Source organism: Echiichthys vipera (assembly GCF_963691815.1).
Source record: "Echiichthys vipera genome assembly, chromosome: 14".
Taxonomy (NCBI): Eukaryota; Metazoa; Chordata; class Actinopteri; order Perciformes; family Trachinidae; genus Echiichthys; species Echiichthys vipera.
Window position 1 is genome coordinate 22631440 of NC_139839.1, and position 17700 is coordinate 22649139.

Genomic DNA, 17700 nt, shown 5'->3' on the forward strand with positions numbered 1-17700 from the left:
TCTCTCTGTCTCTCTCTCTCTCTCTCTCTCTCTCTCTCTCTCTCTCCCTCTCCCTCTCTCTTTCAGTCTCTTGCTGTCACTCTAACTGGCACCTTATAGGAGTTAAAGGAGACAGAGGGATGAAGGGAAATGAAGGGGGAAGAGAGAGCCACCTGCGACTTCCTCTCTCTGGTCATGCATGGCAGTGAGGTTTAATCTTCTCCACTATTGATTCCCAAAGCCAAATAATTGCCTTGCGATGGTGTTCAGCAGCCCCTCTCCTGCTGTGACAAGAATAGAACGATGACCTGATGTTGCATCGACATTACAGCACAGCGCCTGTGTGTGTGTATGTGTGTCTCCATCTCAGGCTGTTTTTATAGGCCGTGTCTCGGAGGAGGGCAGCTGTTGGGCGATGATTGGCACCCTGCTCCCCGTCTCCTTCCCCCTCACTTTCTGTCAACGAAACCAACAGCACTGCCCATGAGTGACTGACAATCCAATCAGGATTTAAAAGCCAATTAAACAAGCACGCTTTCAACCCCTCCTCATGTAAATTATCTCTAATCGTCCCTTATTTTGAAACACCACAGAAACTGCACAAACAGTGGAGCGGTGGGGATTTTCTTGTAGAATCAGAGATGTGAAAATAGGCCTGTTGTTTCATCTTTTGTTTTTGTCGCCATGGGAGTGACCGAGCATGTCTGGCAATAAGATTTGGGATGGTATTTTCTCCCGCTTCTCAGAAAACGTGGCTGAACAACGATCGATTGCCTGACGCCACAGGAGGCACTCTTTCTGCTCAGAGTGACATCAACAGATCAATCTGAAACACACACACACACACCTCCTAGTCAAACACATGTCCTTGATTCATTGTCAAGGTCAAAGATGGGGCTGCAGCTTGCTCATTTGGTCTGTTTTTATTCATCATTAAAAGAGTGTATGTATGTGTGAGTAACTTGTGTCTGCCCGCGTGTATCAGCCCTAGTTTTCTTGTCCCATTAGTCCCAATAACAAGAGTATCATACAAAAACACAAACACAGACAAACATGGTCCTCTGTCATTTGAGCCAGAGCTTGTCATTAAGCTGGCTGCTCCTGTAGTTACTGCAGGAAAATGGCAGGAAAGAAAAACTCCTCACCCTGCGCTTTGCTGGATCTGAGCTCGGTGCCATGTCACCAGCCACAGGAAAGTATCCCTGGGAAAAAAATAACGACATGTTTTTATTAATACTGCAGCTTAGATCGCAGTCTAGAACTTGACTAAATGCACATCTCACTACTGTTTGCAGTACATAATCAAGCACTTTTCGTACTTCTTACCATATGTGTTTGCTTAAAATAAACCTGTGATATATGCTGGTAATGTGTAAAAGATGTTCCAATGCTCTTGGCATGGCAGCCAGCCTGGTATTTGTGTGATTCTCCCAAACTCTCACACAGAGCAGGTAGGAGAGAGTTACTCTGCAGCTGCACTGACAAGCTATCAGAGTAGCTGAAAGATTTAATAAAAGTAAAGGAGTTTATGTTGGCATTAGGTAGAGCTTGATGGCAGCTTCTGCAGGATTTAGCTGCTGAGTTTTACAGAAACAGGCGAGAGAGTGCTGCATGGGTATTTCCCAGGCTGCATGTGGCATTTATCAAACACCATTGGTAATCCAACACTGGTGAAGTCTGAACAGAGTGGTTTTGGAGAGAATTAGCGGTGATCAGAAATTTGAGGAATGCAGAAATGTTTGGGGCGCCACATGGAGGGGAATCCAGGAGGCAGAGATGTGATGTATGAGAATGTCTGACTTAAGACGCATTGGTCATCTCTAGTGTCCTGCTCAAACCAAAGTTATGTGTCACACCCTCCACAGGCAGTCCCATTAATCATTAGAAGAAGAAGAACAAAGCTGCCACTCCCACCGGTACTGCACACCAGATAGAAAACACAACACACTGTTGTCACAGTGCATTGGTCCCCATTGATTACTTTGTGATGACTCAAAGGAAGATACCGCTCTTAGTTTCCTTATTCCACTCTCTGTGTGTCAATCAAGATGAGTCAATAAAATATATGTAACATCTTATCCCAACCTTTGCAGTAATGAATATTGATTTTCTCTCATTCTTATTCCATCTGAAATCATAGTGAGCAGGCAGAGAGAAGAGGAGATTTCTCTGCTCCGTACAGATACACACCAACCTTTCATGAGACCCAGGACTCAAGTAAAAAACATGGGATTTAGTTCTGTGTTAAAAAGAATACACCAGAGACGGTGCAAACCTCCAGTCTGTAATCTCTTAAACAAATAGATGCTATCCACGGCAGCAAACCAGCCACCAAAGCCTTTTTAACCACTGTTATACTAGAATTGTACATGTGCATTACAGTGATTAGTTGTCAAATGTAATACCATACTGAACACGGATACTCCGCAACAGAATCCTCAATCATTTTTGAGAGAGAGCTGCCCACAGATTTAAAAATGATATATAAAACGCACACTAATGATAAAAATGAGTTTCCAGTCAGGAAGTTTGGGGAGGTATTTAACTGATACAGACTCTTCCTTCCTGGAAATAATGAGGAGGCCTCTACAATTAAATTCACTCAGAAATGCAGTGGAAAACTTCAGGTACTTTTGTGTGCAAAAATGTGCCTGAATCAGTTTGAATCAGGACAACTGTGGCTTCTGTAGAGAGAGCAGGCTTTAAATCCATATCAAGAAAAAAAGCCCTTGTATATTTGCTGTGACTTACAGTACTTGCTAAAGAGTTGGGACACATAACACCTGCTCACAGGACCGGCTACTGCTGCAGGTTTCTAGAAAATCTACCCTGATCTTAGAAAGACTGCTTTTAGATTCTTTGCACCTTACATTTGGAATAATTAAGGTCTAATTTGAAGCTTGATACTCTCATCAATTCATAAATCTAGTCAAAGTGGATTTTCGCTGTTTTTAACGGTATTATAATTATCATGATTGATCTTGTATTTTTCTCGTTTAGAATAAGAAGTGCTTTTATTATGAAGGGTTTACCCTGTTAAGAAAGAGCTGCAACAGAATTTTGTTTTGCCACAGATTTAGTGGGCAGTGTTGTCAAACATGTGCCAGCCAGCAGCTCCCTAAGACCCAGTAGTGACTGACAGTCCAGAATTAAGGATTTATTTATTTCCTCTATTTTATGTTCCCTTACTCAGAAGGGTTACATGTGGTTGGAGTGCCTGACATTCTGTATGTGACGACATCGTTGACAGCGGTGTGCAGGGTTGGGTTACTGTTGTATTTCCACAACATTGCCGGTGCCTTCTACACAATGTTTCAACTGTAACCTTAAGCGTAATGATGTATGGTTCTCAAGTCACACTTTAGAGCTGCCACTGCCGAATAATTATTATTATTGTTGAATAATCTGTTGATTATTTTCTCGATTAATCAATTAGTTGATTGCTCTATAAAATGTCAGAAAATAGTGAAAAATGTCGAAGAGCCCGATGATGTCATCAAATGTCTTGTTTGGCCACAACTCAAAGATAATCAGTTTACTGTTGTAGAGGAGGAAAGAAACCAGAAAATCAATGAATTAATGAATCAATCAATTAATCGATAAATTGTTGCAGCTCTATTATATTTAAATAATAAATTGACCGTGTCATCGTGTAACGAGCAGCAAAATCCTCAAATATATATGAACTGAATTGTTCTGTCCTGTGTGTTGAACCGTTTCAAGCTATTTGAAGCTTATTTGTGCGATTAACTCATTTGTTGCTAAGTGATATCAATGGCAACTCATGCATATAAAGCATTACAACACTGAGTATTTAATCTGTCTGATAACAGAGATAATATTGATATAGCCTTGAGACTTTCTTGGACTGAGCCAATAAAAGGGAGGACAGGGTTACAGAGCTGTTTTCACTGACTAACAGACATTACTCATCCATAGAAACATAAGCAGATAACCCTGTAATAACAAAAAGGGCAGAGGCACAAAAGACACTGAAGAGGGACGTTGTATTTATGGAAGCTGTGTGTTTGCGATGTGCAGAGCGCTGACACCTATGCACACACCTCTTCCACAGTGAACAGGTCAAAGTGACACTTGGCGGCGCTGTAAATGGCTCGCAATGACTACGCCCAGCCTGCAGACATGTACTGACCTGCACATAAGATGTGCTTCTCCTATTCCTCTAATTCCGTCTCTGACAGCTGAAGGACATTCAGATTCCTCAAACTGCTGTCCCTTGGTTAGACTGTCAATCCTGACTGTCAGGTTTCACAGCTGCAGGCATGACAGTGGGAAATACCCATATCACACACCTAAAGAAATAAAATAAAAAGATCATAGGAGAGCAAGAATTTTAAGATTCCACATTGGTCAGATCTGGCTTTAAGCGCCCAGAAAGCACAATAGTGGTGTCATTTATTACTGTGCATTATTGGTTTGCATCCCATGTGAGTTACAAATCGTCTTGAATGTGAATATTTTGAGTGTATGGGAACATACACATCTGACACATCTGACAACACTAAGATAGAATAAAGCTCATTTGGGTAAAAAATCACAACCACATCACAAGTCTGGCTTTAAGATAGAGCAGCTCATAATCACTAATATTAATTGTAACTTTTCTGGGTCATGGAAACAACATATTGGAATTCTTCATCTTGATAGTATGCTTTAATTTTCATTTCAATAACTCAAAGAATACCACGGGTCCCCGAAATCCCCCTTATTGCATTCTGCCACTGCAGCCTAAAGTAGCTCTATGCCACTTGATTTCTGTATTAAATAAAAACAGGCAGGAGCACTTGAGTCTGTGACAAATCATATTTACTCCGAAAGACTAATCTCTAAGGTAGGAGCTTAAAGGGAGCAGCAGAATACTTGCTGTGTACATCAGCATTGTAAGGGGATTAAGGTATAGCCTTTCAGTACTCTTATTTCAACTTCTTCAATCACTGTCAGTCACCTTCAAGAGAAATGTAAATTATTTAAAGTATCTCAATACCTTTTTGTTTTAAAAAGAAGTATTAAATGGACTGCTGAGCATTTGGTATGCCACAGCCGGATGCAGAGCCTCACAGGTGCTCCCAGTGTTTCATAGGGAAATGTATCTGTACAGGCTCAGTGAATATCAATCCCACACACACACACACACACACACACACACACATAACATATGTGTATGCATCTCCTCCTGATGCTCTGTTCACAGTAGCATTGAATCATAGGAGGTGAGTCATCCTAGGAGGTATTGTTCTGTTCGCCAATCAAAGCAAGTGCTGGACGTCTGCCGTTTCTAGTCTCCCTCTGTGTGTGTGTGTGTGTGTGTGTGTGTGTGTGTGTGTGTGTGTGTGTGTGTGTGTGTGTGTGTGTGTGTGTGTGTGTGTGTGCGTGTGTGTGTGTGTGTGTGTGTGTGTGTGTGTTTAGAGGGGTCTGCCGGTGGAGGTGCTCAGTTGTTTTCAGTTTTTGAGTTACATTCAATGTCATTTCTCACTTCCGAGAGGTTCCACTGTCACATAATTAGGGTAATTCATATGCTCTGTCGCCTTTAAAAATTAAATGAAATAATAGAAAGAATATGAAATCCTCAGATTACCTCAGTGAACCATGAAGAAGGAGCATAATTAGACCAACCAATGTAAACTCACTTTTATGGTACAATGCTTCACTGAAAAAAGACTTTGGTACCAACTCACCGTGAGACATGTTTCAGAATGTGTTAAAGGGTTCATAAGGTGCCATGATTGATAGAAGATAATAAATGATGATAAATGATTAAGCCAGGACTCAGTGCCATTTACCGTACTGTTTTTGAGTGCTTAGAGGTAACCAGCGGACAAATTCAGCATGATTCACCTGTGTCTGACAACACAGTAACGTCACACCTAAATACCTGACTCCAGTGTCTCCTGTATGTCATTATGTCTGCTTTTAGACTTCTTGCATAGCCATTGTCCTGTCTTGGAATGTGCTAAGACTGTAGTAATTGAGGTAATTTGCTCGCTGAGAGACTGTGAGAAATATGTACAGCATCTTCTTTGGCATTTGAAGAACATCAGAGCTGGTCGGGCACTCCTACCTGAAGCACATGATCTGTAAGGCCGAAATTAGAATTCATTGTATTCTTTGTGGGAACATTTTATTCACTGGACTGCTGGATCCATTCTGTCAGAAGTACACAGAGATTTCAAGAGACTTTGAGTTGTACTCGCTTCAACCTCTGACTACAAAGAGAATAAAATAGTTAAGCAAGAATAATGATTAATTTATCTTCTTTATAAAAGCGGTAAAAAACAAAACCAAGTCTACTAGACTGGCATCAAAGGGGTCCCTGCATTCAGATGAGGTGAGATTAATACCTGACCTTAATTGTTCAAACAGCTCAGAAAGGTCACAGGGAATCGTTTGCATACCCACGGCAAGGCTTTGTGCTACATTATAATGTCCTTGCCATTAATTAACCACATACTTTGTTTTCTTACCTGCCGCTGCTGTGGAACTTACAGTTACTTACAGTCAAAGAGGAGGGAGTTATGAGATAAACAATGTTTTTAATAGCAGGGAATATGTTACATAAGCGATAAAGGCACCCTGTCAGGCAGAGCTGATACTGTCGGGCTTGTTTAAGGTGTTTTCCACCTCGTCCATGGTTGAGTCACTTCCCTCAGAAATAAATCACTGATGGCTATCATAATTACAAGCAGTGAACACTGTAATTATCAGAGTCATTATTATCCCTTATCTTCATTACTGTACAGACGAAGAGACTTGGGCACAACACTGTCGTAAACAAAGACACAAAAAAACAGTTTGAGCAATTCAACGAAAGGTATTCAAAACCTCTTAAATCTCTTGAGTTGCTGGTAAGCTAATGCCACAGCAAACAGCATTCATGTGCATTTACACACACACACACACACACACACACACACACACACACACACACACACACACACACACACACACACACACACACACACACACATACACACACACACGCACAAAAATAGGACCATACACATGCACATACTATCGCCAACTCATATACACTCTTTAGAGGCAAGTGGAAACACACTCACACAGTCACAAACACACAACACTGAAACTCTTATTATAACAATATTATTATTGTTGCATAAAGAGTTATCATCTATCATCATTTACTCACTCATTCATTCACTCATTCTTCTTTCTACCACCCTTTGTTGTTATTATCACTGCTGCCACAAATATCGTTAATAACTCAAATACCTTTATGCACAAAGTGACTGCACTCTGCTGCTTCCCTAAAACAGTTATTCAGCATCTTATCCATGCAACTCTACACTTATTCTCTCTACTTCAATAGTATATATTACGCACTCATCTATAAATGCTTAGATACAAACAGAGGTGTTAGTTTGGAGATCAATAACAAAAGGAAATTCAGCCTGTACTACTCTGAAAATGCAGCTTGAGTCCATCACCGTCTAGTCATAGTTGGCCATTGTTCTATATTGAGGTTGTGAAAACTTTTCCTCCCCTTTGGCCTTTAGTGGAAACATTTACAGACTGCGTCGCTCCAGACATCAACTCCTCACTGTTAGGGCTTTCCTGCTGCATATTTGTTACATATGCACTTTATTTCTGAGAGATTGTCATCTTGGGGAGATAAGCCAGAGCTTATCTCTGATGGCACTGTGGAGATCACACAAACGTGGACTTGTGGTGTTCCGCTGCATAAACAAAGAGACAATAGTGGTCAGTGTAGGAATGTGACTTGTGAGAACGGGCAACATTTTATGTATTCAAAAGCTGTGTGTCAGTCACACCTTTTTATTCATGCCAACTAGCTGTTCAACAGAGCCATTTATGGAGTTTCAGACCTCAGCATTAGACATATCCTCTGCAGTTCAGTTATGAGTAATCAGACTTTTCCTATCAAGTTTTGCAGCTCTCGCTGCCTGTGCTGAGAGTTTAGGGTGTGACCTGGCATCTGTGAAGACTTATTGTTTGGCATGGTTTGTTTGTCCTCCCTACAATATCTTGAAATAGACTGAACACATTTATTTTCTTGTCACTGAGTCCATTTTCACTAATGAAGCCAAACATGTCTGCACATCCGTAAAATACACTCAATGCCTGCTCAAACATTTCAAAATACATCCCATATATAGTCTTGTGATGTAGTCTCATGGACAAGTTTTTGAACGGTCCTTAATTTTTAAAGAGAACATACCGAACCATCAAAATGAGTTGTACTCAGAGGAGGAAAATTATTGTTTCCAAGCATGACAGATGTCTTCATTTGAGCCTTTCTAGGTCAAAAGACTGACAGGAGAACAGTCTTTATAGTGACAGGCCATTTCCTTTGAGCGGATGAGCCTCCACCAAGGTGATATCCAGTCTCAGTAACAGCGTGTGTTTTATATAATGCAGATTATTCTGTATATTCTGTATACACACATCTGTTGATATATAAAGTGTAACATTGGATTCATCTCAGCAAAATGGCACCATAAAAGATTCCTTTTTGTAAGATTTAAGTCTCCATATTATACTGTACATGTACATGTTTTAGCCACATTCTGCAAGACTTTAATATGTCTTATTGACAGTTTAAGCAAAGCCCTGTTTCAAAATATTTTATTCCCTTGCAGAACTTTTTATTAGGTCCAAGAGAACTAGCCAACTTCTCTCAATCCAAATCACAGCAGGGTTGTCAGTGCCCAATGATTAGAAAGAATTTGATGAAATATTTTGATGAGAGAGAAAATGCAGGAACGCAACTTGATTCTTTGGAAGGGTGTTTCTGTTTTATCTTAAAATAAACAATCTGACAACATTCCTCCATGCCTCTTAGAGAAAGCATCTGTCAAAATGACAAAATGTTGATCAGACACAAGTGCCCTGTTGGGTCTCTTGGTTGAAAAATACATCTGTGCATGTTTCACTAGATTAAAGTTCTGCAGCAAGATGTTGAAAGAGTTGTTATCTCGTTCTGCTTAGTTTCTTCTTTGCTATCTCAAAGATCTCTGTTTAATTTTCCTTAGGCAAGAGGTAGAAAATAGAAGCAACAAGAAGAAATTGCAGGTGTGTTTGTGGCTCTCTTTACCAGCACCGTCTGGAGCATCCACCTTCCCACGGGCTGCACTACTGGGTGATGGAAAACCGTCACTAACTTGTGATTTTTCTTTGGAATGTCGCCACAGACACTGGGTTCATAATGATATAGTATATTATAATTCTAAACATCGTAATACTACAAATGCAAGGCCTTCCATTAGTGAGTAATAGGCTCAATCACCATTGTGTTACTTCATTTTGTAAAAATAAACTCAAATATTTTACTGTGGTTCATACTGATCACGCAGGTCATTAAGCAATATTAACTTGATGTTCGTTTCCCTTGTTCAGAAAGCAGCAAGGTTAATACACAGTGAGTGTAACACTAAATGAGTACAAGCACACAGTCAACACCCGTGTGCTGACACTGCTAAGAGGTGATAATGAGCCTTAAGAAAATGGAGTAGCTTATCAACAAATCACAAATTTACACAAAATAAGAAACACAGAGTTATGGTGTGTTGTGTGGTCCTGCTAATGACTTCAAATGGGCCAGTTAATGATGTGAGGATAAGTATTTGTGACAAGCCGCTAAACAGTGAGAGCAATGTTCTCCGATACCCTGGCTTTTAAAACCCACGTGGAACCAGCTGGTGGTGGATGATTGTGGACCTCTCCCTCCTCTTATCTCTGCTTGCACTGCAGAACACCCTGCTGTGTGTGTGTGTGTGTGTGTGTGTGTGTGTGTGTGTGTGTGTGTGTGTGTGTGTGTGTGTGTGTGTGTGTGTGTGTGTGTGTGTGTGTGTGTGTGTGTGTGTGTGTGTGTGTGTGTGTGTGTGTGTGTGTGTGTGGTTTCCCCAGAAGTACTGTGGCTGCAGGGTGAGCTGGTAAAGCTCTTTAGAGAGCTGGACCTGCACTGAGCAGTCATCAGTGTCATTTAGCATTACACAACAGACCTGCAGCACTTAGCCACATGCATGCTCATGATGGAGGCTGCAGGAGAAGAGAGGGAAGGAGAGAAAGACAGGCAACAGAACAGGAGAGTAATGAGAGCAATATGAAACAAGCAGATAATGGAATCTCAGCACCTGTGAAAATCCAAGCTGTAATTGATTCATTAATTTATAAAAACCTTCAAATTAGATTTCAATTAGATTTTAGATTACATTTCACTTTTCTGAAATGGGATTTTTTTTCTCAGAATGACACAGTGAGGTCACACTGGCTGGAGCTATTTAACTAATATGGATGCTGCAGATATAACATATTACTTTATATATTATTACTTATAGTATTTGGGTATTATATCTAATAATATATGATTGTAATGGTAATTTACATTTTAAGATAATATTCCTTAATTCCAGTTTAGTAAGAATGAGCGTTCTCACAGAAGAGCCCTTAATCTGTAACTAGAGAAAAAGGAAAGAAAACATGTGTAATGGTAGCCTTAGTCAGTAAATATATAATATAATTACTGTTCTGTTTTGTGGGTAACTCTTCCCACAAAATAGGTCACAAAAGGACATCTATTTCTTAATATCACATGTTCAAAACTACAGTTGTGCTATAATCTGATTAATGCCCCTTTGGCCTCAGCAGCTGTGGGACTGCGATGTGTCTTATATAACACCCCCCTCCTCTGTTTTCTCTCTCCTCTCCTCCCTTCCTCATCTGTATGTTTATGCTGATGATGTGTCAAAACACTTCAGCCTGCCTCCCTAACATCTCTGCCCTTTCCCCTCTGCAAAGATGCAAAACACAGCTTGAGAGCATTAAACATTCAGGCGTATTTGGGTTGGTCCTCCTCATAAATATTGACTAAAAGCCCTGAGAACAAGGCCTATAGTTGTCCAGTCCACAGTGGGGCAATTAGGGAAGCACTCTTTAAAGCACTTGTGTTCCTTTCACTGGGACATAAGCCTGGTTGTAAGAAATTATGATGGAGGAATTATTTATAGCCCGACAGCCACCATAGTCCTCTAGTGTGTGATATATTTCTATTAATTTCTCTGCATCTGCTCAGTTTATTTGTATTTTCTTGATCTGTTTGCTCCCAACAAACTAACAAAACATAGAATCGTATCTCTTTTTTTAAGAGCTACTGTTTCTGGGCCACTGTCCAATCTGAATCCCTCCTACAGTGGGGCGCTGCATTTATACATTTATAACTCCTCCCCTCCCTTTTCAGATATTGAACAACCCACATCACCTTTCCCAGTGACATCGACCGCTGCTGTATCATCTGTATCTAATATTCCTTTGCCAGGTTTCTTGTAGTAAGTGTAGGTGAAGTATAATGGAATCCTAATTGGTTGGAGTTGAATGGAGTTGTCCTCTGGCAGTCCTTCACTGTGTCTCTGGCTGACTGTTATCACACAGTCAATCTGGACAGGGGTTGGCTTCATTTGTGGACGTGAAAGCTCAAATTCTCGTCTCAGTCAATTTTTTTTTTTTCAGCAAAGTGCAACGCATGATATTGCAAATAGCCACGTCCATGCTATATAAAAATCTGTCTGCATCAGTGACCGTCATTTTCTCTTCTCTTTTCTTCCTCCGCAGTCTTCATCTGCAGCTTCATGGTGGCAGCTCCCATCTTTGGTTACCTGGGCGACCGCTTCAACAGAAAGGTCATCCTGAGCTGTGGCATTTTCTTCTGGTCCACTGTTACTCTGTCGAGCTCCTTCATCGGTAAAGAGGTAGGACATTGCATAAGTTCTGACGGAAAGGGTTGCAGCACAAGAGCTCCAGTGTTATTCTATTAGCCCTGTTGTGTGGTCGACACTGATGAGATAATTATTTTGTTGTGATCTGGATATGCTTGATGTTAAGCTAGTGAAATAAAAATGACACGCTCGTTAAGTCAGTTACACCCTTTGCCTTTGTAGTCATGCTTTATGTCTCCCCCTCTCTCTTCCTCTTTCTCCTTCTCTGTCTCTCTCTCACTGGCTACCAGCCAATCAACTAATGAAGGCCCATGCCTCAGACTTGTCTCAATTACAATGCTTTAGAAGATAAGACTCTGTTGTTTCACTGCCTCTTGACAAGTGGATTTAGATTTGCGATCTCTAAAAGCCCCTGTGTGCTGGGCGGTGTTATGCATTAAACACTAACATTATTCTTTGGGGGGAGGGGTGTCCCGCTGACAGGAGCCATCACATCGTGTAGATGGACCCCGTTATACAGTCTTGATGGACAGTTGGGATAAAAATCTAACAGACTGATGATCTGAAGTCACTCGACTGACATTAGAAGCTGCGTTAGTTGAGTTTATGCAGCGTGTGTGCAGAGCAGTGTCATCGAGTCCCGCAGAGTCGTCTCTCCAGTGAGTAAGCCTGAAGCTCTGGAAGGGAATGACAGCTCCAAGATGTCTCAGGAGGGCATCATTCGACTTGAATCCCCTATAGACTTGTCTGCTTGAAGACAAGATGGCAGCCATTTGCCTTAGCAGAAAAAAATACATCCAGGCTGCTTATGGCTAAACTGAAATGAAGGACTTCTTCCTTTCTGACAAACGCCACAAAGGCAGCTGATTGCTGATGAGTAGATGGGAAGCGATCCTCAGCACCTGCAGTCTTCAGCCTCAAACTTTAACTTCACTCCAGACATGTTCCATTGAGTGTCCCAATCAAATGAGACAAGAGTAGATGGCTCTTATGTAATAGCTCCACGGTGCTGTCGCCATGAGAGATGAAAGACATGACATGTGAAATGTTAATGACCACTTACAACTGAGTCCTATCATTACACATTTAAGACGCTCTGGGGCATTTTGGAAGGATTTGCAGCGGATACAGAGTTCGGATCTTATGTAACAGATTTGCCATAAAGTGAAATTGCACTTTTTTTCTGCATGAGCAAAACAGATTATTGCCATAAAACGATCACTTGAAGTTTGAAACACATGAATTCATCCAAAGCACGATTCATTTCACTTTTATCCTGTGAACATAAAGAGGGTGCGACAAGGATAATAACCGCTGAATTACTCTTGTTGTAATACAGCCTGGCTGCATTGATTGATGATTCTTTATTCTTTTAATTGATATTTTTATCTGAATACTAAAGTAAGAAGTGTGTGATACAGGTTCAGACAAAGAAGGTAGTACATTTTAGCATTTAATTACAAAGTATCTTCTTGAATGCACTGAAGTGACTGGAGATTTTACCTCCTAAAGTCAAAGTAGCATAATGTTTGTGTTCATTTGTTCTGTGCTTTAAGGGAAATTCTCAGTGTGCTTTAAAATGTGGATTAAAAAACATCCCTGGTTGAGAAGTTGTGAAGGAGAAATTAGTGACCAGAGACCAAAACCATTCTTGTACCAGGCTGTAAACATGTCTTTGGTACTTCTGTGTTGGCTTCATTTTTCAGCCACTTGTGTATGTACAGCCTCACAGAGCAGATAGTCTCAGTCTTATTTGACAATAGGTTCAAAACTGTTGAAAAGAGTACATTTTCCTAAACCTTCCTCTTCTCTTTGATCCTATCATAGTTTTCAATCTGCCTTTACGACCTCATTTTTGTGGCTCTTCCCTTGTTGTTGTCACTGCTACGAGCATTTCGGTTCCAAGTGGTGATGATAGTCTGGTGACCGCACAAACAAAAAGGACTACCATCATGATCCCACTAAACGATGGGCCATTAAAAGAAGAAAATAGACCGACTGTAAATCATTCCAAACAACGTGACAAACACAAAGATTTACAGCAGAGAGAGCTCGGCTGTGATCAATCATCAACACTGCAGCTCACTGTACAGCTCACTTTTGAAGGCAACTGTAAACACATTGAAAATAATATGGGTAAATACCACAGTGGAGGACTTTTTTTTGTTGCATCGGAAGTCCTCTTATAGTGAGGTATGTGTATGTGGTAAAGTCTCCACGGCATGTTTGAAGGCTGTGTGCTCGACTCAGTGACATGATGTCCCATCCTACAGCAGGAAGCCTGCAGTGTCGGCCGAGAGCTCAGGTCAGCAGGGATCACAGTCGTATGCCTCTGCTACCTGCAGCACCGTCATTAATCTCTTTTTATTATGCTGACAAACCCTGCACAGTGTAACCTTATCACACTCACACACCCCACACTCTCACATCATTATGGCCGACATGTGCATATGTTTAAGGTGAAAACAGAAAAATATCCCAATGTAAGAAAAGCTAACAATGAGTAAAAACACTTCGTATATATATCACCATGAAACATTGTAAGATCAACGCAACATTAACAAGTTGCAAATGTTCTTCATGCAACTAATGCAAATTAGCCGCCAATATTTGCAGTTTGCGTCATTCTAGTATGTGGGGGAACCAGATGTCTTTGTAGCTTCACAAGCAGACATAGGAGTCCGTATGCAGTGAGTAGTAGTTGCCATGGAAACAGTTAACAATCCAGCTGCCTACACAGGTGCCCCCGCCTGCGTGCACGCTCCCATTAAAGCCTTTTAAGTATTCATCTTTTCATTTATCAGTTTATTACATCTCATGGAAGACAATATGCCGCGGTAATTTAATATAGCTGAATCGGATTAAAGACATTAAAATGCTGACGTGACGCTATTTCACTATTTAATTTATTGACTCGCTCGATCAAGATAACCTCCTCCAACTTTTGTACAAAGTGCTACGAAATCTCAACATTGAAATCAGTGTGACAGTGTTCATGTGTTCATGGGAAGCTTCTCTTTAATGAAGAAGCACATGCGCACGTGTGTGTGTGCGTGTGTGTGTGTGTGTAAACCGTCTAATCTTGCAATCCACCTGCGTTAGACCACACAAGAGGTGCGGTTGCCGTGGTATACAGGTTTCATGGTATACCATGGTATGAAAATTGATGATCACACCATGTAGATGATCATACCATGTAGATTTTCTTATATGATATTTGAAAAAAAGGCAACCAGGGGCTGATATAACTGTGTGTGTGTGGGTATAATGTACAGACAGAGCAGTCTTTTCTCTCCCATATATGTTGTTCAAAAGGAAGTACAGTTATATTTATTTATTTCTAAAGAGAGATGAGTTTTTTTAATGACCTGCTCCGTTTTGTTCTCCAAATGTATTTTGTTTAAACATGAGATGTGCAGCTTTATTAGTTTCATTCTCAACAACGGGTAATTTATAAGTATACTTCCATTTATTGTAACGTTTCAAGTTTCAGTTATAATAGCATTTGTTCAACCAAAATAACTCTTATTTAGGAGTTGAAAGCTAGTAATAATGCAGTAAGCCTGATTGTAATGATAATAAAGACATTAACAGAGCTGCTCACAGAGTATTCAGGGCTTAAGGTAGAGTAACACTGTTTTGTGCTCTAATGAAAAGTTGGTGAGGAAAAAGACCAAGGAAAATGTCAGTTGGGTTGACATTGTGCTCTGACACGTAGCTCATTAACAGAACTCCTATTTCTTTTTCCCTCTCTGCAGTACTACTGGCTGTTTGTACTCTCCAGGGGACTGGTGGGCATCGGAGAGTCCAGCTACTCCTCCATCTCTCCCACCATCATAGGAGACCTGTTCACTAACAACAGCCGCACAATGATGCTCTCTGTCTTCTACTTGGCCATCCCTCTGGGAAGGTAATACCTTGATCCTGTATATCCATACAGACACCAGAAATCAACATGATCTATTTTAGGTGATGTTCATGCAGACATTTATAAAACTATAGGGATGAAATCAAATCTGTTTAACATTTCATCCATTCCAACTGTATGTAACTCTGCATGTTAAACCCGAAGGTAGAAAGGAATCAGGAGATTGGCAAAGATAATTGAAATGATCCTCACATAGAGAAGGTCAGGCTCACGACTATCTGGCTCTTTTTTATTTCAGAAGCCGCCACACAAAGAGCTCATGCCCTCTGCAGAAAGAAAAGCAGAACTCACAATTGGCTGTGTGAAGTTTAAAGGAGGGAGGCCTTTTTGGAGATGTGGCGTGGGGTGTGTGTGAGTAGGAGGTATTATTAGGCTCAAATCTCCAGTCCTTTCAGTTCATTCAATCAGAAAAAGGGCCACAGGGAGAAAACAAACAAAGCCAAGTAATAAAAGATGAATGTACGGGTGGATGCGGCGCGGGAGCCACTTGAGGTTTATCGTTATATACAGTACCTAACAGCATGTGCCTGAGTTGCCGCATACTGCGTGGTTTTCCAGCTTCTGCATGCAGAATCACACACAAGGAAATGCTAAGTAAAGGGGAGATGTGCTGCAGTGTCTTTACACTGCAGACATTGGACTTAAATGAATAACATATCACTTAAGGTGTAATTCCGGCGCAAAATCATCCCATAATCTTTCGGCCCTTACATACATCATATAAGTCATCGAGAAAGTTTTCTTTTTATGTAACAACTATTAACGGAGAAATCCCGGAGAGTCGCTAGTAGCCGGACATGGCTAACACTGATTAGCTCGGGGCAGAGCGGTGAAAGCATTTAAACAGCTTTTTTAATTGGTTACATGACTAATTTAGCGTGCTAATCATAGGAGATTTTAATGGCAGACTGGAGACAGTTGGACAAACAAGGAAAGGAGAGTGTAAACTGTCCTCTGAGTGGTTGTGTTATAAGCTCCCAAAATGTTTGGGTCACAGTAATCTGCCCAGCAACACAGACAATAGAAGGTGAAAGAGTGGGCTTCAGTAAGGTGCAGTCAAACATCCTATCCAGTCTCCCACATGTTTGTCTTTACTGAAGTTATTATGACCATTTCCAGGATATGACCTCAGGAATAGACCGGATTCACAGGAAATGCCCCTTCCCCCCTCCCCCCATCATCAAACTTGGCCGCAGAGAGACGTTTCTGTGTGACGCCGGTGTTTGATGTGAGCCTATTTTTCATGCTCAAGTTTTATTATTGGTGTTGAACTTTCCAGACACTCTCTGGGTGGACTCTGATAAGATTAGCTGTTAGTCACTCACTGTAAATATCATATGCTGTCTGAGCCCGTTTATACTGCGGTGTTATTTTTGGAGAACTAATCATGGAAGCACAAGCGTAGACTGTTTCCAACTTTGCTTTGAGTCCATAAATGTTTGTGTGTGTGTGTGTGTGTGTGTGTGTGTGTGTGTGTGTGTGTGTGTGTGTGTGTGTGTGTGTGTGTGCGCGCGCGCACGTGTGTTTGTGTGTGTGTGTTTGTGTGTGTGGGTGGGTGTGTGTAAAACCAGTTAAACATGGTTTTGACCTTTAGCACCCAAGCCATTGGCTACATTAGATCATCAATCTATTGTACTAATCTGTTATTCTAATGGAAAATAGCATCTCTTGGCAAGAGGCTCTGCACATGCAGACAAACAGGTTCTATGAGAAACCAGGAAGTCTGATTGATTAATTTCAGGTGAAAAGCTTGAAATAAAAGGGAAAAATCTACGTAAAATTGGTCCACTCAAAACACATTCAGTGCTGCTCTTGAGTCTCTGGAATCGTACTGGAGGGTTAAAAGCTAAAAGACACCCCCTTGTTTGGTGTTTTGATGATGTTAAACTGTACTATCACTCAAAATCACTCATCGCACAAAAATCTCCCATACAGTAGGGTTTCACTTGGATTGAGAACAGGGAACTGTGAAACCATTGCATATGATTCACATTACTTTCAAAGCAGTCAGCGATCCCTTGCGTCCTGTATGGAAGCATCTGGGGGATAACACTGGGTTGCTGGGCTATAGGGTTGCACCAA

At 40.9% G+C, this 17700-nt stretch overlaps 1 protein-coding gene across 2 annotated transcripts in view; it reads left to right on the forward strand.

Moving 5' to 3' along the window:
• The window catches only part of spns2 (SPNS lysolipid transporter 2, sphingosine-1-phosphate), a 67986-nt gene that overhangs the window by 23393 nt on the left and 26893 nt on the right, over window positions 1–17700 (forward strand). For both annotated transcript variants that reach the window (XM_083927679.1, XM_083927678.1), the window contains exons 3-4: window positions 11587–11723; window positions 15449–15600. In XM_083927679.1, coding sequence (XP_083783805.1) covers window positions 11587–11723; window positions 15449–15600 — 289 coding nt within the window. The remainder of the gene's footprint in view (window positions 1–11586; window positions 11724–15448; window positions 15601–17700) is intronic.